This window comes from Urocitellus parryii, chromosome 6 (genome assembly GCF_045843805.1).
Source record: "Urocitellus parryii isolate mUroPar1 chromosome 6, mUroPar1.hap1, whole genome shotgun sequence".
Lineage (NCBI taxonomy): Eukaryota > Metazoa > Chordata > Mammalia > Rodentia > Sciuridae > Urocitellus > Urocitellus parryii.
Genome location: NC_135536.1, coordinates 3730841 through 3750955, shown reverse-complemented (window position 1 = coordinate 3750955; position 20115 = coordinate 3730841). Strand labels below are relative to the sequence as shown.

At 46.9% G+C, this 20115-nt stretch overlaps 1 protein-coding gene across 2 annotated transcripts in view; it reads left to right on the top strand.

The window, feature by feature from the left end:
- Positions 1 to 20115, top strand: part of Tecpr2 (tectonin beta-propeller repeat containing 2) — a 79124-nt gene that overhangs the window by 38568 nt on the left and 20441 nt on the right. For both annotated transcript variants that reach the window (XM_026413784.2, XM_026413785.1), the window contains exons 12-17: positions 123 to 303; positions 1321 to 1462; positions 6030 to 6270; positions 6963 to 7052; positions 8648 to 8881; positions 17649 to 17797. In XM_026413784.2, coding sequence (XP_026269569.1) covers positions 123 to 303; positions 1321 to 1462; positions 6030 to 6270; positions 6963 to 7052; positions 8648 to 8881; positions 17649 to 17797 — 1037 coding nt within the window. The remainder of the gene's footprint in view (positions 1 to 122; positions 304 to 1320; positions 1463 to 6029; positions 6271 to 6962; positions 7053 to 8647; positions 8882 to 17648; positions 17798 to 20115) is intronic.

Below are 20115 nucleotides of genomic sequence, written 5' to 3'. Positions count from 1 at the left end.
CACTCATTATGAAAGAATATGGCAAAGTACTAGAAAAGAAAAATACGCAAACATCAGATTCATGGTAGAGTGTGAAGTACTGATGTTGCATCCTTAGGCCCTCTGTTTCCTTTTGTTGGCAGGTCTCAGCGTGGATCGCCCCTGTGCCCGAGCTGTGAAGGTCGACTGTCCTTACCCACTGTCCCAGATCACAGCCCGAAACAGTGTGGTGTGGGCACTGACAGAACAGAGGGCCCTCCTGTATCGGGAGGGCGTGAGCAGCTTCTGTCCAGAAGGGGAGCAGTGGAAGTGTGACATTGTCAGGTACGGCCAGGCACTGTGTTTGTCCTCTCCTGTATTCTCCTCAGCGTGACTCTCCACAAGCCACCCATGCAGGTCTTTCTGGGCAGAGCCAACCCCTAAAGGTCTCAGGATGATAGAGTTCTCTTGAGTTGTCAGAGTTAACTTCTAAAGCCTGGTCTGGGGACACTCTTTGCCTGCCTGTGCCAGCAGCAGGGCATCAAGTTGGAGCTATTTTTAAAATGCTGCTGCCCTGTGTTACCCTGAGCCTCAAAGTCATAAGTCTCTCGTGGTGGTCTCCATTCAGAACTGCCTGTTCAGGCTACAATGGCTTAGGTCAAGATACTTTGTTGTATTTTCATCCTAGTCAATTGAAATTTAGTCCTTAGGAATAATCAGACCAGGATGGTCTTGATTTGAATTTAGGCAGCCAGTGAACCTTCAGGGAGCAGTGCTGTGAGCCAGGGTGGCTGAGACTTGGCTCTGCCATCATCAGCTGCCAGTCCAGCGGTGAGCCTCATAATAGTGGACACCAGTTAGTCCAGAGGGTCTTTGATGGGATGTGGAATGCATGGTGCCAAGGAACTGTTGACTGCCTGCAGAGGCTGGGAGGCAGTATGCCACTAGAAGCAGTAGCTGAGCCTCAGAGCTGTCATGAATGTGCCCAGAAGGAGGAAGAGATAAACCCTGCATAGAGGGCGGCATCTACCTGGGGCTGGCTGCATGACATCACTGGGCCCATGAGGGAGTTCGCGGTAGATTACTAGGGGAGGAGAGGGTAGTGATGGGGATGCTTTCGGCCTGGGATGCCATCAGCACCCACTCACACTTGTCTTAGGTGGCTTTCTCTCCATAGCTTTCCCCACCATTCTGGCTCTTGAACAACTACTGCACATCTGGACAGTTTCTGTTGCACAGTTGTGTAACTCACTCACACCTAGCAGGGGCATGTTTCTTCTTCATGCAAGCCCACCAGGACAAACGCGATGGGGCGGCCCTGACTCTGGGGACTGAATCTCGTGTTCTCTTGCTCATTTTTAGTGAAAAGCAAGCTTTGGAGCCTGTCTGCATAACTCTCGGGGATCAGCACACCTTGTGGGCTCTGGACATTCGTGGAAAGCTATGGTTCAGAACTGGCGTGGTTCCCAAGAAGCCACAAGGAGATGACAGCCACTGGTGGCAAGTAGGTGCTCTGGGCTTGACCAAGGGCTCCGCTTCCTTTCTTCCTCCCCTGTTCCTTAAGAGGCTGGATTATATGAACAGTACTCACTCTTGCTGTTGTGGGCCAGACACTTGGATTTGAGCACATGTGAGACACAAGGACTTGTCATCAGGGGTAACTCGCCATGCTGTCCTTGTTTAAGTAATGCAGATTTTATTTGTTTATTTATTTAGACATTCATCATTATAAGCTAAGTAAACCCAGTGGCAGCCATCTGAAGACCTAGGTAATAGTGATGTTTAATTTGGAACAAATATACTATGAAAAGAGAAACCCAACCCACAGTTAAAATCCATCTGTTAACAATTGCTTGAAAGACCTCTTAAGTCAGTGATGTTTCAACAGAGAAAGGAGAGTTTCCCACATGCTCCTTGACAGGAGGATGCTGTGAGAAGCCGGAGGGAGTAGTCAAGCAGCACCCACTTTCCCCCTCAATAGCTTCGCTTCCCGGTCTTCTCTGTGGGCATGAGGTAGCTCTGACAGTTGTGAGCTACGTTACATCTTATAGTTGGGTGGGCTTGTTTTGTTGGTTTGTTTCTGGGGATGGAACCCAGAGCCATATGCATTCTAGACTCTACCACTGATCCACACCTCCAACCCCTTTTTATTTTGAGACAGGTCTCACTAAGTTCCCCAGGCTGGCCTTGAACTTGTGATCCTCCTGTGTCAGCCTTCTGAGTCCCTGGGATGACAAGCATTTCCCACCACACCCAGATGGATGCCTTCCGTTTTATGTCTCTGTTGGTTCGGGTTTTATTGTCTCCTCAGATCTGCCTTGTTGAGGCATGCTATGCACTGTCTGCTCTGCCAGATGAGAACTTGAGAAAATAAGTTATATTTGCTCCTTGATAAACATGTATATTGCATATATCTGTCTCTAATGGGATATTCTAGGTAATATTTATAAAGTTATGTGATTTTAAAATACCTTCTGAGTACTTATAACCATATACAGATATACACATGTATATGCATATCTATATGTGTACTAAATATATATATGGTTTGTGTTTTGGGGGTACCAGGTTCCTTTATTTGAAGAAATGATACAAATTAAAGCACTTACATGGATGCTTTGGTACAACTTATAGAAAAGGTAAAGGTACCCCAACATGCATACACTGCCTTGGTGACCAGAAAAGTCATTCCATGACTGTGGGGGTTAGCCTGAGGCTTAGCTCTCATCATCACTGCCTTCGTGGCTGTGCTTGTCGAAGAGATTCTGCCGTGCCTCCTTCTGGGGCTGCCATCTTGCACAAGTTGTCTTCATGGGCACCGGATTCTTTGATTTCACCTGCTCACACAAGTGATGAGTCTCTATGCAATTATGCAAGTGGAGGTCTTTTTTGTCATGGCCACCTCGTGCAGTTCCAGGGTTCCACTCTTCCCATTTAGAGAGCATCCTATTACATTCAGCCCCACCCCCCAGTCGACATGGTCTGGTTTCTTGCCCTGCCCCCTCCCCTCATGAGATTGGTGAAGAACATATTTGGCAAAGTTCTTCAGAGCCACATCATCACAGAGTAGTAAGACATGGACAAGTCGGCACAGGAAGCAGTTGACAATGGCCGGCCTCCCAGTCCTGGGGTAGTTCTGATGTGCCTGCAGGGAGGTAGCTGAGGTGGCTGAGGAGAGGTGTGGAGGCCTGGGGTGGTGAGGGCACTGAGGAGGTAATGAAGGGCTGCTGGCTCAACAGTGGGTTCTGTACAAGCACTGTCAAAGCAGGAGACGACTGTGCCTCTTCACAAAGAAGAGCTGGCTAAAATCTGTTTTTTAAGTAGCATAAAGAAAGCTGTGGGCTGGGGTTGTGGCTCAGTGGTAGAGCGCTCGCCTAGCACGGGCGAGGCCCTGGGTTCAATCCTCAGCACCACATAAAAATAAACAAAGGTATTGTGTCCAACTACAACTAAAAAAAAAAAAAAAAAGAATATTTTAAAAAAATGGACTGGGGTTGTGGCTCAGTGGCAGAGCACTTGCCTGGCATGTGTGAGGCCCTGGGTTCGATCCTTAGCACCACATATATATAAATAAAGTGAAAAATCCACTGGCAACTAAAAAATATTAAAAAAAAAAAAAAAAAAAGAAAGAAAGCTAGAGGCTAGGTGTGGTGGCACATGTCTGTAATCCCAGGGCTCAGGAGTCTGAGGCAGTAGGATTGTGAGTTCAAAGCCAGCCTCAGCAAAAACAAGGCTGCTAAGCAAATCAGTTAGACCCTGTCTCTAAATAAAATATAAAATAGGGCTGGGGATGTGGCTTAGTGGTCCAGTGCCCCTGAGTTCAATCCCAGGTACCCCCTGCAAGAAAGAAAGAAAGAAGGGAGGGAGGGAGGGAGGGAGGGAGGAAGGAAGGAAGGAAGGAAGGAAGGAAGGAAGGAAGGAAGGAAGGAAGGAAGGAAGGAAGGAAGGACTGAAGGACTGACTCAAGGAAGGACTCACTGGGGATATAGAATGCTTGCCTTGCATATGTAAAGCCCTGGATTCAATCTCTAGCACCACCAAAAAAGAAAAATTCATTTTCAGAAAGCTAGATCTCATTTCATCATAATATTACCTTCAGAGAAATTTGACAGAACCATTTTGAGACACTTTGCAGCAGAGTTATTTTAAATACTCTTAAGATTGATTTATTGTAGCCAGTGTTTAGCTGCTAATTTTTTCCATTCTCTTGTGATCTGCATTCTGCTTTTATGCACATCTTGAGTGCTGGGGATGAATCTGACATATTTAACGGATACTCTTGGCAGTGTCTTTACTCCCCAGGTCGGGTGAGTGTCATGCGAAGCAGTGCAGGCCCTTAGCCAGGACTCTGCTGTCTGCCACTCAGCAGCATGGCTGCCAGCCTCAGGGCTGCAGCACCTGCGTCCTGCCACTCACTCCAGAGCACTCTGATGCAGATGGCACAGCCATGCAGGAGAGAGCTTACAGAGTTTTGAATGTGGCAGCAGCTCTGCAGCAGGGTCTGAACCCTGTGTGGTTAAAACTGTATCAGGGCCCGGGGTTGTGGCTCAGTGGTAGAGCATTTGCCTAGCACTTGTAAGACACTGGGTTCAATCCTCAGCACCATATAAAAAAATAAACAAACAAAAAACCCAATCTGTGTCAACTTGAGTTAGGACAGCTCTCATAGCCACCCTAGTCCTTTCACAGACAAGAAAGGATAGTATGAGCCAGGCGTGGTGGTGCACACCTGTGATCCCAGCGGCTATGGAGGCTGAACAGGAGGATTACAAGTTCAAATCCAGCATCAGTAGGGAGACCTGTTTCAAAATTTAAAAATTAAAAAAGGACTGGTAAAGCCTGGATTTAATCCCTGGAATCGAAAAAAAGAGGTAGTGTGTGTTGTATTTTCTTTTTGTTTGTTAATTTTTAAGTTTCCTTTAATAAGTAACATTACTCTCAGCATTCATTTTGTGTGACTCCTAGAGGGAAGTGAACATCTGGGCAGGAGTGGATCTCTGTAACTGAACCCAACATGCAGAACTATGAGAGAAAGTCATGCAGTCATAAAGAACTCACTTTCAATCACAGCCACCCAACAAGGGAGAAGTCCCCTCAGGGGAAGTGATTGCCTAGAAAAGCGTCTCTGGAGGTGTCTGTGCAGATGCTTTCCAGGAATGTTATGGAAGCGAGTTCTGCCTCTGAGCCAGGAGACTTGTAGGTGCCCAGAGGTATCCTGGTTTATGCTGGTGGCTTAGCGTGAATGTTGGTAGTCCTGGTTTAAGACATAAATTACTTTATCCTCTTACTTATAATACTTTTTTAATTCATTATTAGTCTAAATGTTGTATATTATTGTCTATTGGCAACATCTGAATTTAAAAGCAAAATTGTTCTTGCTCATTTCCATTAGAATAAATGACTTAGAATGAGTGGGAAGGAATGCTGTTTAATCACAAAAATAATACACCCTAGTAACTGATCCAGGTAATATGGAAGTATGTAAAATACAATGGAAACATTTTCTTCCACCACTTTCTTTTTATTCTTTCTAGTTACATATAACATTAAGATACCTTTTGACCTAATCAAAAAAGCATGGAGGGCTGGGGCTGGGGCTGGGGCTGGGGCTCAGTGGCAGAGTGCTTGCCTAGCATGTGTGAGGCACTGGGTTCCATTCTCAGCACTGCGTATCAATAAATAAAATAAAGGTCCACTGACAATTAAAAAAAATGGAATATAATTTGCTCTAATTCAGACCCCAGAACTTTCTCCCTCCCCTTCTCCCTCCACCCTACTGATCTTTCTAATTTATTTATAGGTTTTTTGGGGTTTGTTTTGTTTTGTTTTTTAGTTAGTGTCCTCCACCACTTTCAATCCCACCCTTGAAGCAGTGGCAGTTAGTAGCTTGTTGTTCCACTCCCAGCCCTCTCACAGACCCCATATGCACGTGTGTGTGTGTGTGTGGGGGGGGGTGCCTGGCCATCATTACTGGAGATGCAGATGTGCGGATGTGGCAGAACCTTGCTTGGCGGCAGAGCATGTGCTGGCAACTGCACTGACACAGGTCTTTGCTCTTCTGCCCCCTCCAGGTGAGCATCACCGACTACGTGGTGTTTGACCAGTGCAGCTTATTCCAGACGATTATCCAGGCCACACACTCGGTGGCCACAGCAGCCCAGGCGCCCGTAGAAAAGGTAGCAGACAAACTGCGCCTGGCATTTTGGTCTCAGCAGCTTCAGTGCCAGCCCAGCCTGCTGGGAGTTAACCACAGTGGCGTCTGGATCTGCGCAGGCAAGAATGAGTTCCACGTGGCGAAAGGAAGCCTCATAGGTGGGCAGATCACTTTGTTTTCAGATTGGCTTGATAGGCAGCTCCAGTTTATTTTATCTAATTAATTAATTTTTTGTGTGGTGCAGGGATCAAACCCAGAGCCTCCTGCAGAAAAGCTTTTAGATTCCATCTTGAAAGGTAGTGCAGCACCAATGGCATGGAGCTTCTGGCATGCGGGCACTCTGCCTCGTTGATCACTGCTCCCCCATGTTCTGTTTTCAGTGTGTCATTCCTAAAACTTGGACCCATTTTCTAGACATTGTATAATCAGTTTCCTCTTGTAACCTATTGTGATATAAGAAAAGCAAATGGTGCCCATTTTTATGTTAATAATTTCACATTTAAAGGGAAACATCTATCCAAGCCCACAGAGCCTAGTAGCGAGAATGGTCCATTTCCTGTAGGGAAATTATCACTCCTATAGGACATACAAGATACCAGCCAGATCTGTGAGTGAACCCTTTCTTAATAAATTGGCTCTAGCTCCTCCCCCGTTGATCTCCCTGGGCCTCTGCAGACAAGATGGAGCCCAGACTGACCATGTTCATGGAAATGCATCTGGCTCAGACTGTTTAATCCCAGGACAATAGAATCAGCTGTAAGTGGTTTTGTGGGCAGCTATAGTCTAGAACTAAAACTCTGAAATGTTTTCATCTTTTTTTTTTCTTTAATTCATTATTTATTCTTTCCAGGCACTTATTGGAATAATGTCGTTCCCCGGGGGACAGCTTCTGCAACTAAATGGGCCTTTGTGTTGGCTTCTGCTGCTCCCACCAAGGAAGGTGGGTTAGCCTGTAGAGAAATATAGTGCATGGTTTGGTAGTTGAAAAAGTTCAGACCATAGTCTGACCATAGCCCAGTGGGTGAGGAGATACAGCCATGCAGTTCTTGAAACAGAGGATATGACAGTGTCTCAAGCCAGTAGCCCTGGTAGGTGAACCAAGGGTCTGTGCTGGATAGCCTGCTCAGAAGAGCCTCCAGGGGGTGGTCAAGGTGGCTGAGACTGATGCAGAGTGTCTTTGTGAAGGAGAGACTGTGCAGTGTGGTCACAAGGGCTGGTAGCAGGTCACCCAGCAGCAAATTTCAGGGGCCATAGCTTCTTTGGGCACCTTTCCCATTTGCCCTGGATAATTCTTATGTTACCTCTAGCAGCCTCTGTCTACCCTGAGTACCACACTTGTGCCCCAATGAAGGGCACAACTCCTGCCACTTTGTGTCTGTGCAGAACCCATGGCCCCTCACAAAACATGGCTTTGGAGTCAGGAGAAACGGTGCTGCTACCAGATAGCTGGGAGCCCCAGCAGTTAGGTGACCTGTCAGGGCCTCCTCCCAGGGTTGCACTTTGGGTCAGCTAGAAAACACCATAAGTCTATGAATAAGGAGGAAGCAGCGTACTTAGTTCCAGCCATCAGTCTCCAGCGTGTGGGTCACTTGGTCAGCGTAATTCATGCTTACTCACTAGCTTGCTCTGGTCACAGTTCTGCCAGAAATCTCAGAAAATGTTAAGTTGTTCCTGGGTTGGCACAGATTCACTGGGCACAGTGACTGACCTGAGCTGATGGGTGGCAGCTTTCAGTCTCTACTGACCCTCTCCTCATGATGTCATGGGTGTGCTGTAGGCACATTGTCACACTTCCCCTGGAGCTGCCTGGCTCTTCTGCAACTGTTGCACAGACATATGGCAGGCCTTCCCTCAGGTTTTCAAAATTCAATAAATTATCAAACCCCAAAACAAATCTCACCACAGGTTTTAAATAATGCTCTACTTTCATACTGTGACTAAAGGTTTAACTTCTTCAGGGATTATTTGCATTTTAAACAGAATCTAAAATCTCACTGAAATGGTGGAGGGACTGAAAGGTCATTTTGAGGCAAGGCTTGAAGGAGGAGATTTCCAGCTTTCCAGGTCTTGTCCTGCTTGGTTAATAGAAGGGTGGGGACAGCACCTTGGTGCTCTCCTCCTGCAGAACTGCTGCTCCCACTTCTGCAGAGGACTGATGCTGATGCTTTCAGAAAGGTCCTTCCTCTTGGTGAGGTCTGACAGTCTGTTTTAAAAGTCTGTATTAAAGGCTTCCCAGCCTGATATAAATGGGAGCCACATTATAGCCTTCATAAAACCTTCTAAGTCCCACTTTCTTTCCATTCCTTTAAAATATCTGAGGCTTAATTTGGCTAACCAGCTGGTCATGGTGTTTCCTCTAACTTAAAGTACGTGGAAGCCCCTGCCCTCCTGCCTGGGTGAGTATGGAGTATGAGCCAGCCAGCATCTGCGGACAGTGTTAGGTGTGTGTGCCTGAAGGTAAAGCTGCCTTGTGTATTGAGGGCAGGTGGCTTCTTGCAAACAGGGCACCGTCATAGACATGAACCTTTTCCACAGGAAGCTCTTTGTGGCTGTGCCAGAGCAGCAAGGATCTGTGCAGCATCAGCACCCAGAGCCCAGAGAGCCGCCCCTCCACAGTGCAGCTGCCCCCCGACGCTGAGATGAGAGCCTATGCTGCCTGCCGGGATGCGCTGTGGGCCTTGGACAGCCTCGGCCAGGTGTTTATCAGGACGCTATCCAAGAGCTGCCCCACAGGCATGCACTGGACAAGGCTGGACCTTTCCCAGCTAGGTATGACTGTCTTGTCAGTGTGCTTGCTGGATCCCGATTGCCTCAGGGCCCTGAATTTGCCTTGGGTGAATTCTTGGATGTGATTTTCAGGTGCTGGGTTTTAGGAGATTGGTTGGTCACTCTTCCGGATGAAATGGGCCTCTTGATTTTGTGAGGCGGTTTACCCGCTACCCTTGGGTATTCAGAAGTTGCTACTAATAATTGATTACAAGCAGCACTGTTGGTGCAGCTGCCTCTGTCAGTCTGTCTGAACATGGGATATAGCTCTGTGACCTTTAAATCTGGAAAAGGGATGTGCCCTGTGTGTGGATCAATGGCACATTTGTCTGCGCCTCGACATCTGGGAGAGCACCCAGTGCAGAGGCTCTCAGCACGTGTCGAGGGTTCTCATACCCAGGGCAAGAAGATGTGCCCCTAACTGCAGCTCTTCTCTGGGCCCAGGAGTTAGAGTAGGCCAAGTAGTACGGCACAGTTTGCAGATAGTTCATTCATAGTCCACGAAGTACTAAATAAGCCAAGACATAAGATCATTCTCTAAGTAAATTCCTGACCAACTAGGAAGTTTGAGTGTGTGTTTTTTTAATATTATTAGTTGTACAAAACATTACAAAGCTCTTGACATATCATATTTCATACATTTGATTCAAGCAGATTATGAACTCCCATTTTTACCCCGTATACATATTACAGATTCACATCGGTTCCACATCCAGTTTTTTACATACTGCCATACTAGTGTCTGTTGTATTCTGCTGCCCTTCCTATCCTCTACTATCCCCCCTCCCCTACCCTCCCCTCTCCTCCCATCTTCTCTCTCTACCCCATCTACTGTAATTCATTTCTCTCGTTTTTTTTTCCCCTTTCCCCTCACTTCCTCTTATATGTAATTTTGTATAACAATGAGGGTCTCCTTCCTTTACCATGCAATTTCCCTTCTCTCTCTCTTTCCCTCCCCCCTCTCGACCCTGTTTAATGGTGATCCTCTTCTCATGCTCTTCCTCCCTATTCTCTTCTTAGTAGCTCTCCTTATATCAAAGATGACATTTGGCATTTGTTTTTTAGGGATTGGCTAGCTTCACTTAGCATAATCTGCTCTAGTGCCATCCATTTCCCTGCAAATTCCATGATTTTGTCATTTTTTAGTGCAGAGTAATACTCCATTGTGTATAAATGCCACATTTTTTTATCCATTCATCTATTGAAGGGCATCTAGGTTGGTTCCACAGTCTAGCTATTGTGAATTGTGCTGCTATGAACATCGATGTAGCAGTATCCCTATAGTACGCTCTTTTAAGGTCTTCAGGAAATAGTCTGAGAAGGGCAATAGCTGGGTCAAATGGTGGTTCCATTCCCAGCTTTCCCAGGAATCTCCATACTGCTTTCCAAATTGACCGCACCAATTTGCAGTCCCACCAGCAATGTACAAGTGTACCCTTTTCCCCACATCCTCACCAGCACTTGTTGTTGTTTGACTTCATAATGGCTGCCAATCTTACTGGAGTGAGATGGTATCTTAGGGTGGTTTTGATTTGCATTTCTCTGACTGCTAGAGATGGTGAGCATTTTTTCATGTACTTGTTGATTGATTGTATGTCCTCCTCTGAGAAGTGTCTGTTCAGGTCCTTGGCCCATTTGTTGATTGGGTTATTTGTTATCTTATTGTTTAATTTTTTGAGTTCTTTGTATACTCTGGATATTAGGGCTCTATCTGAAGTGTGAAGAGTAAAAATTTGTTCCCAGGATGTAGGCTCCCTATTTACCTCTCTTATGGTTTCTCTTGCTGATAAAAAAAACTTTTTAGTTTAAGTAAGTCCCATTAGTTGATTCTAGTTATTAACTCTTGTGCTATGGGTGTCCTATTAAGGAATTTGGAGCCCGATCCCACAATATGTAGATCGGAGCCAACTTTTTCTTCTATCAGACGCAGAGTCTCTGATTTGATATCAAGCTCCTTGATCCATTTTGAGTTAACTTTTGTGCTTGGTGAGAGAAGGGGATTCAGTTTCATTTTGTTGCATATGGATTTCCAGTTTTCCCAGCACCATTTGTTGAAGATGCTATCCTTCCTCCATTGCATGCTGAGTGTGGTTTATATGAAGGTGGAGGCCACAGCAGATGGCTCCCAGGGTGGGGTGCCCTCCCCTGCAGCAAGGGCTCCTGCTGTTGTGCACCCACAACCAGTGTTCTGAATTGGACAAGTCTCCACTGTCAAGAACACAACCAACCACAGAGACTCACAAAAAAAGAGGATGAGGAAGGAAGTGCGCAAGCAGAGAGGCTGGCTGTCCCTCCTTGCCCAGGCCCTCCTGTATGGCAGGGTCTCACTCTTCATAAAGTTGGTGTTGCCCTGAGCAAGCCTGGCCCAGCACAGAGCCACTCTCGCTTTTGGCACCAGGACTCCTACAGGCTGCTGGGTAGAGGCCCCTGAACCTAATCCGGCTGTTCCTGAAGCAAACCCTGCCACAGCTAGGGATTTTCCAGGGTATTGTGAGTATTTGTGCTTTGGGCTTTCTGGACCTACTGGTCACTTTCTGGCTTTCTGAGAGCCTTTGCCAGACAAGGCTGTGGCTGGTAGTGATCTGAATGCTGGTGCTGCTGTCTGCCCTGGGAAATCTCATCTGTCCAGAGACCCACTGGCCCTTAGCCCTTCTCTAGTCATCTTTACCAGGCCCATTGGGAGAGGTGCTAGTTTCTCTGGAGGTAGAGCTGGGGGAGGCCATGCTCATTTGCACACTTTGGGTCAGGAATGAAACTATTTCACCAGCATCACCCCCACCTGGCTCCTCCAAGGGAAGGCCATCACACCACTGCAAAGGGGTGCACAGCGAGGGGGCATCATGCAGGTGCCATGCCATTGCAGCCCACTCTGCCTGGGCCTTCCATCCCCACATGGCCCCTGCCTGTCCCTGGTTCAGGCTAGTCCTGCTAGCCGTGTTCCAGTCTCTGAGGTGTGCATTTGGGCTTCCTGGAAAAGTGGCCATTCTTTGCAGAGGAGAATCCTAGGTTCAGCAGGATTGAGTCTCAACTTAGGAGGGAGAGGAAGCAAGAACAAGACAAGGACGGGATGCAGCTCAGCTGGTAGAGTGCTTGCCTCGCATGCACATGGCCCTGGGTTCAATCCTTAGCACCAAAAAAAAAAAAAAAAAAGACAAGCCTGAGTCTAGGATGTGTTGGCCCTGTGGTGTTTCATAGGTGCTCTCTGAGGGCTGGATGCGTGAATAGAAGGCAGGACATAGTGGCAGACACAGTGCCAACTGTGTGCAGAGAGCTGGGTCCTAGGCAAGCTACTCTTCACCTTCAAAGATGATACTGTCTCATCTTTCTAATGGGAACAGCAGCCACTACCTCACCCCACACCACCCAGAGATGATCCAGCAAGAGTCCCATCTAAGTGTCAACTTTCTTGGCATCACAACTTAGTGTGGAACACTCTCAAGCCTTCAGTATTGGCCTGATCCTTGGACTGCTGGGTGCAGTCAGATGGCTGGGCTTGCACCACTGGGCAAGCAGTTGATTCCAGCATCCTATGTTGAAAAGCTCTGCCATTTTTAGTCTATCTCGCTTTCAGCTTTAGATCTTATTTATTAGGTTATTTGGTTGATGCTGGAATGACGAACAAACTCCTTGCACCACTTTCTCATAAACCTGAGGAGCACGGCAGTCCAGAGTCGGTAGATTTTCTGCTGGAGCAGGGCAGGGCAACAGGGCGCAGTGGGAGGGGTGCTGGCCTTCACCCAGCTGGCAGACCAGGGCACCAGGTGTCCTCTTACAAGGTCCACTCCAGGCATGTCTGTGCAGCCATGGGGAGAAGAGGTGGATCAGGAGAGCTTTGAAAACAGTTAAGTGGGGCTGGGGATGTGGCTCAAGCTGTAGCGCGCTCGCCTGTCATGCGTGCGGCCCGGGTTCGATCCTCAGCACCACATACAAAGATGTTGTGTCTGCCAAAAAATAAATAAATATTAAAAAAAAAATCTTTTAAAAAAAAAAGAAAACAGTTAAGTTAGGGATTTCAGATTCTGAGGTGGGGTCAGTTCTCTGCCCAGGACCCCACATCTGACATCCTTGGCAGGTGTCTTCAGGCAACATTGACTAGTGCAGCGTTGTCTGGTCAGCACTATTGTGCCTGGGCTACTCCTCTGGGATGAGCTGCGATGCAGCATTGTGCTATAAATGCCAGCCCTGGGGTGCCGTGGCAGTGAAGGGGCTGTGGCCTTTTCAGGACCAACTCTGCCTTTGAAGATTCTGTTCAGTGTCAAACTGATCCTTCCCAAACTTGTTTGGTTTTTGTTCTTGTTGTTGTTTTGTTTTGTTTTTTCTGATTTCACTCTACTCCCACTGAATTCTGAAGGAAAGAGCAGAGTCCGATCTGTCTGTTTGCTCATTTGCTTTGTGCAGTGCTAAGGATCAAATCCAGGGCGGCATGCATGCTAGCCAAGCACTGCCACTGAGCCGTGCCCCCAGCCTGGGCAGAGCCCTCTTAAGCAGTTTCTGCTTCACCACTGAACAGTCCAGCCAGCGGTGGACTGTTCCATCCGCCTCAAAGACTCTCCCATGCTACCTGGCCCTCTCTTCCCATCCTCCCACAGTCACTATTGGAGCCCCCTCCTGACAGGACTGTAGGACTGCAGTATCCACCCAGAGCACCAAATGTACCCACTTCCTCCCATGCGGCCAGCACTGTCTTCCTAAAACACCGTTCAGGTGGTGTTGCCCTCAGTGTCAAATGGCTCCACAGTGCCACCTGAATAAAGCTGTCGTCGCTGGGATGGCACCCAAGCCCTCAAAATTGATCCGCCCAGCCTCTTGCCACTGCCCCGCTGACGCCCTCACTGTAAGCACTGCCTTGCCTGCTGTCGGCTTCTCTCCAGGGCCTAGCGTGCCCCTCCCTGGACTTTCCTGCCTTTGCCTCTTCCTCAGGACTCAGCTGAGGTTGCCACCTGACCCTGAACTTGCCTCAGTCAGGGTCCCCACCTTGACACTTCCCCACAGTGTTCCCTGAGCACTCTGCTGCTGCCTCTGGTGCCGCAGTCATTTGAGTCCACCTTGCTATATTCGTTAGCCATCTGCTCAAGGAAGACAGAGGCTTTGCAGGCAGGGACCAAATGCTTGCCCACAGTATATACCCAGTAAGATTTTTATTTTATTTTTTAATTTTTTTTAAAGAGAGAGTGAGAGAGAGAGGGGGACAGAGAGAGAGAGAGAGAATTTTAATATTTATTTATTTTTTCTTAGTTCTCGACAGACACTACATCTTTGTTTGTATGTGGTGCTGAGGATCGAACCCGGGCCGCACGCACGCCAGGCGAGCGCGCTACCGCTTGAGCCACATTCCCAGCCCCCCCAGTAAGATTTTTAAATGGCAGAAAGTAGTATTTACAACTCCATTTCTAAGTAATTTTGGGTTATGCGATTTGATCCTGTATTTGGCCTTATACTGGTAATAAAAATAAAACACAGTACACATCTATAATCCTAGCTCCTTGATAGGCTGAAGCAAAAAAGTCAAAAATTTGAGGCCACTCTGGACAGCTTAGTGACACTCTGTCTCTAAATTTTAATAAGGGGACTGGGGATGTGGCTCAGTTGATAGGGTACTTGCCTATCGTTTGTGAGGCCCTGGGTTCAATCCCAAGCACCACCAAAAAAAAAAATAATAATAATAATAATAATAAATTAACCAACCCAGCTGAAATGTAGGTACAAGCTGCCATCACATGCAGTTAGTCTGGGGGGTAATGGAACTCCCACCTCTTGTGAAGGATCCCCACTTTTGCTCCAAGTTGCCCTCAGCCTGTCCAGGGCACAAGGCGAAAGCAGCTGTCCGGAAAGACAATTTGCACATGCTCTTCTCTTTTTTGTATTTTTTAATTGTAGATGGACACAATACCTTTATTTTATTTATTTATTTATTTTTATGTGGGGCTGAGGATGGAACCCAATACCTCATACCTACAAGTCGCTCAGCCACTGAGCCATAGCCACAGCCCCAGGCAGTATCTTTCTGATGTCCACCCTTGCTCTGCTGCTCCACCACCTGGGTACCTGTAGGAGGGAAAAGCTGGAAGGGCACATGCTGCACTTCTGGAGTAAAGTGCCTCATCGTGTCTGCTCATAGCCCATTACTGAACCAGTCACCATCCTAGTCACCACTGCTGCCCTGCTGGATTCTGGGGAATGTGAAGGAGCCCCAGAGGGTTTAGGGAGGGAGCAGGCTCTGCCACATGTCCCTGTGGAACAGACTATGAATTTCATGCACTCTCTGGGAGGTAAAACCTGCAGAAAAACCCTCCATTAAACTTCTTTTTCTTCCTGACTCTAGTGCAGAACAGGCTGGTCTGCACACCGCAGCACATATTCCAGCATGTTCACCTTGTCCTGTGGACTCTGTGTGTCCTCCTGGCAGTATTATTTACTGCCACCTGAGCACCTGGCCCAGTGCATTCCTGTTGTGTGTGATTAGCATACCAAGCAACTGCCTGGAGCTCCAGGGGCAGTTTGAAGGCTCCAGTAGCTGGAATAGTCCCTGTAGGTGAGCTTATAGTTTACTGGCATCATGATGACCTGTGGCAAGCTTCCCATAGGGTAGCTGGTGTGTTGTGGTGCAATCTTGTGAGTCATCACCCATGCCAGTGTTGGCTGTGCAATAGGGGCACCGCTCAGGCTGCTGGGCCCCACCCAGCCCCAATGCTAGCTGGACTGGCCACACACCGTTTTACCATGCACTGAACTTAGAATGAGCTGTTGAATTAAGGCTTCACATAAAAGAAGTTAAGAAAATGAAAAATCAAGCCATAGGTTAGATTCACACTCCAGGTATCTGGCAAAAACTTGTATCCAGAATATAGAAAGACCTCCTCTATCTGTCTAATCAGAATACACTGCAATTAATTAAATGTGCAGAAGATTTGAATAAGCATTTTACAAAAGAAGGTAGCCCACGTGCATAGTAGAAGATTCGGGGGGCGGGGTGGGAGAGAGGGTTGTGCGCGTGTGTTGCTGGGGATTGAACTCAGCGAGCTCTATCACTGAGCTGTATCTCCAGCCCTTTTTATGTTTTATCCTGAGACAATGTTTAGGTAAGTTGCTAGGTTGGCCTTAACTTGGAATCTTCCTGCCTCAGCCTCAGCTGGGATTACAGTGTGTGCCACTGCACCCAGCTCTCAACCTCTTGGTTGGTTAGCAGAGAAACATAAATTGAAGCTAAGACAAGACACAACTTCACCCCCACTAGAAGGCTGTGATGAAGAAGGTGCCAGAACCAAATGTTAGTGAGAGCACAGGCAACCAGAATTTGCACATCTGCTAGTAGGCATGTAAAATGGTACCTACATTGGGAAAACTGGCTTTTTCTTTTAAAATGAGACATTCATCCAACATATGGCCTAGCAACACCTAGATCATTTATTCAAGAAAAATACATGTTCACACACATAAACAAAAACCCACCTTCTACAAGAATGATTTTAGCAGTTCTATTTCTACCAGCAAAACGTGGATATAGCCAATGTCCACCACTAGGTGGATGGAGGAGCTAAGGTATATACGTACATGGAGTGCCCTCAGCAGCAGAGCGAGGTGAGCAAGGCTGAGGCTCACTCACGTTCTAGCACATACACTCCGGTTCTGCTTTTGTGAACTGCTAGGACAGACCATGCTTACCTCTGGTATAGAGATCTGTTTAGTGTGTCCAGGGCAGAGAACATTGACAGGAAGGGACCTTACAGAACTTGGGAGTGATTAAAATGTTCCACATCTTGATGGTATAGGTTACTGAGGTTGGTTGTGGAAACAGATGGGACACAGACGCTGCATGTCTGTGTATTTTGTTGTGTGAAGCCTGAGAGGTCAGAGGTGGCTGTTGTAGAGAAGTCAAGCTGACCCAGGTTCAAAGGGGGTCCAGCCTTGGCCTCCAGACTGAATCACCTTCTAGTCTGGCAATCCCAGGCAAACTTCTCTCTGTAAAAGCCTGGCTGGCCTCCTGCATGAACTTGGACAATAATAAGTGTGATCTTGGCTGTGAAGTTTGAAATGAGAGCCCATCCTGTAGTGGCTGTTCAGTAACTATTAGCAGTGGCACATTTTTGCCACATAAACTTTTATTTTTTTTCTTTTTTTTTTTTTTTTTTTTTTTTTTTTTTTTTTGTGTGTGTGTGTGTGTAATGCTGGGGATGGAACCCAGGGCCTTAGGCATGCTAGGCAAGTTCTCTACCACTGAGCTCCACTCCCAGCCTAATGCTTTTTTAAAGGCACCTCCCATTTCTTTTCAGCTTATAATCAGTTTAATTAACAGAGAAATATAAACGTGAAGATTCCTTAGGAGATGTAGATAGTCGTTTCTAATTTGAGTCAAGGCCATCAGTAAATATGAGTTCCCTTCCCCGACTCCAGACTTTACTGGCAGTAGTAATCTAATGGTGGAACTTGTGCTGAAATGTTATCCCAGCCTGTGGTGGCTGTGCACTGTGATGGCAGCACTGTGATTAATTTGCTCACAGCCTAGAAGGGATACCATGTGGCACCAGGCAGATGGCAGGGCAGCTAGAGCCTTCCGGACTCCCCTCGTTATGATGTTCTCAGACCCGGCCAAGTCTACACACCCAACGTGGAAGAGCTGCAGCAGGTCAAAGGACATGCACCCGAGTCCAACCAAAGTGTAGCCTCCTTTCTTCCTTTGAAGTATAAAATCAAAGTTCATAGATGAAATGAAATGTGAGCCATTTCACAGGAGTAATTATAGTATGTGTACTCTTTCTCTGTTTTTCTACAGGTGCCATAAAACTGACGAGCTTGGCTTGTGGAAGTCAGCACATCTGGGCCTGTGATTCCAGGGGTGGAGTTTACTTCCGTGTAGGCACCCAGCCTCTGAATCCCAGTCTGATGCTCCCAGCCTGGATCATGATTGAACCACCTGTCCAGGTAAGCCAAGTTAACCAGTAGGAACCTGCACCTTAGTAAGACGAAGCCGTCAGGATGCACTTACTGGAGAAAGGACCACAGCTGCCCTTGCAGCACATAGTGAGAGAGGTCAGCACTCTTGCTGCCTTGATCATTGCCACTCCCAGCTGGGAGTTTGATGGGTGACGTTTAGGGCTGAATAGATTATTCTCTAATAATTAAAAATAGATTATTTTTTAAATCAAGCAAACCCAAAAGTATAAAGGTGGAGGTAAAAGTCACCTAAAATGTTGCTACAGGGAGATCCACATTTTGCAAGTGCTCTCCTGGTCTCAGACCCTTCTTTCCTGTCCGCCCGCCCTTTGCCACTTTCACTTTGCACTACGTTTGACGTCAGTTTGTTCTCTCACCTTTTCCACCAGCTAAGTCACAAGTGGAGTCTGATTTTAGCACAGATTCAGTTATGCTAAGGGCCTGATGAATGTACTTCCTGTGCTAAGCGTATTTCTGTTAAGATTTATAATTACAGGTTGTGACTTAGTGAAAGTCATTTTGTCTGACCCCTGCTAGTGCCCATTTGGAGTCCACAGAATTTGTGGAGGTCCCATGTTGGTAGTCCTGGTCACAGGGAGGTGCCATGTCCTTGCTGGAGTCCTCCCTACCTCACAGGGCTGTGGAAGTGAGTAGAAGGGTGCAGGGCACAGGTAAGGAATGCAGCACACACCAGCTGCCCACGCACAGTGGGGGCAGTCCACCTGCAGAGAGGGGCACTTCATAGCTGCTTGCTCAGCACTCTTGGTGCATGGTGGTGAGGGCAGGCGAGCTTGCCTGTAGTCAATTCCATAGTTGTCCTGGGGACACTATGAGTTTATTCCTGTTTTCCTTCTAACAGTTTTATGTTATTTAAAAAAAATTTTTTTTAGTTGTCATTGGACTTTATTATTTATATGTGGTGCTGAGAATCAAACCCAGTGCCTCACACAAGCTAGGCAAGCGCTCTACCACTGAGCCCCAGCCCTGTGTTATTTCTTTTTAAGAGTTATAATTCATCTTTTACAGTATTCAACCCCATGATTTTAGTGCATTCACAGCGTGCAGTGATCTCCGCTGTCAACTCCAGAACATCTTCATCACCCCAAAAAGAAACCCCTTACTAATTGGTAGTCACCACCTTTTCCCTGGAGCCCTTAGCCCCCTCTTCTCACCATGGCCGCTACTGTTTCCCATCCCCGTGGCTTTCCCTGCTCCCCACGCTGCATGTGGATGGAGTCCTGCAGTGCGTGGCCTTTTCCCTCTCGGCTTAGACTTGGCGTTGTGGTTTCAGCTCACCCGTGCTGTAGCACCTCTCAGTTTTTCTTCCCTTCTCGTGACTGAACAGCGTCCCTTTAGCAGACACACCACATTTTGTTGATTCATTCACCAATTGACGACCTTCTAGTTGTTTCTGCTTTTCAGCTATTGTGAATACTGCTGCTGTGAACTTTGTGTACAAATCTTTGGGAGGATGTATGTTTTCAGTTCAGCTGAGCATATGCCTATAAGTAGAATTGTAGTGTCATCTGGTAATTCTGTTTGGCTTCTTAAGGAGATGCCAAGTTGTCTTCCACAGTGACTCTGCCATTTTACATTCTACCAGCAACATACGAGGGTTCCAGTTTTCCTACATTCTCACCCTCCAATTTTTTTCTTTTCATTTCATTTTAGCCACCTTCATGGGTGTGAGATGGTATCTCATTGTGGTTTTGTTTTACATTTACCTAAAGACCAGTGACAGTAAGCTTCTTTTCCCATGTTGGTTAGCCATTGGCATATTTTCTCAGGAACTGTGTATCTGAGTGCTCTGCTCACTCTCCCTTCTGTCATCCTTTCCAGTCGGTCACAGGAGCTCTGTATGTTCTGGATGTTTCCCTCCCTCCCCGCTGTGCCTTGTCTGTCTGCTTTCTTTATGATGTCCTTTGATGCATAAATGCCTTAAATGTGCTGGGCACTATGGCACATGCCTGTAATCCCAGTGGCTCAGGAGACTGAAGCAGGAGGATCACCAGTTTCAGCAAAAGCGAAGCACTAAGCAACTCAGTGAGACCCTGTCTCTAAATAAAATACAAAATAGGGGTGGGGATGCTGCTCAGTGGTCAAGTGCCCCTGAGTTCAATCCCTGGTACCAAAAAAAAAAAAAAAAAGTTTTAAATGTTTACTTTTTCCTTTGGTTCCTTGTGCTTTTGGTGTCATATTTAAGAACTGTTTCCTATTCCAAAGTCATGTTTTGTTTTAGAAGTTTGTGGTTTTAGCTCTTATGTGTAGGCTTCTCGTTCGTTTGGAGTTGTTGTTGTCCAACGGGC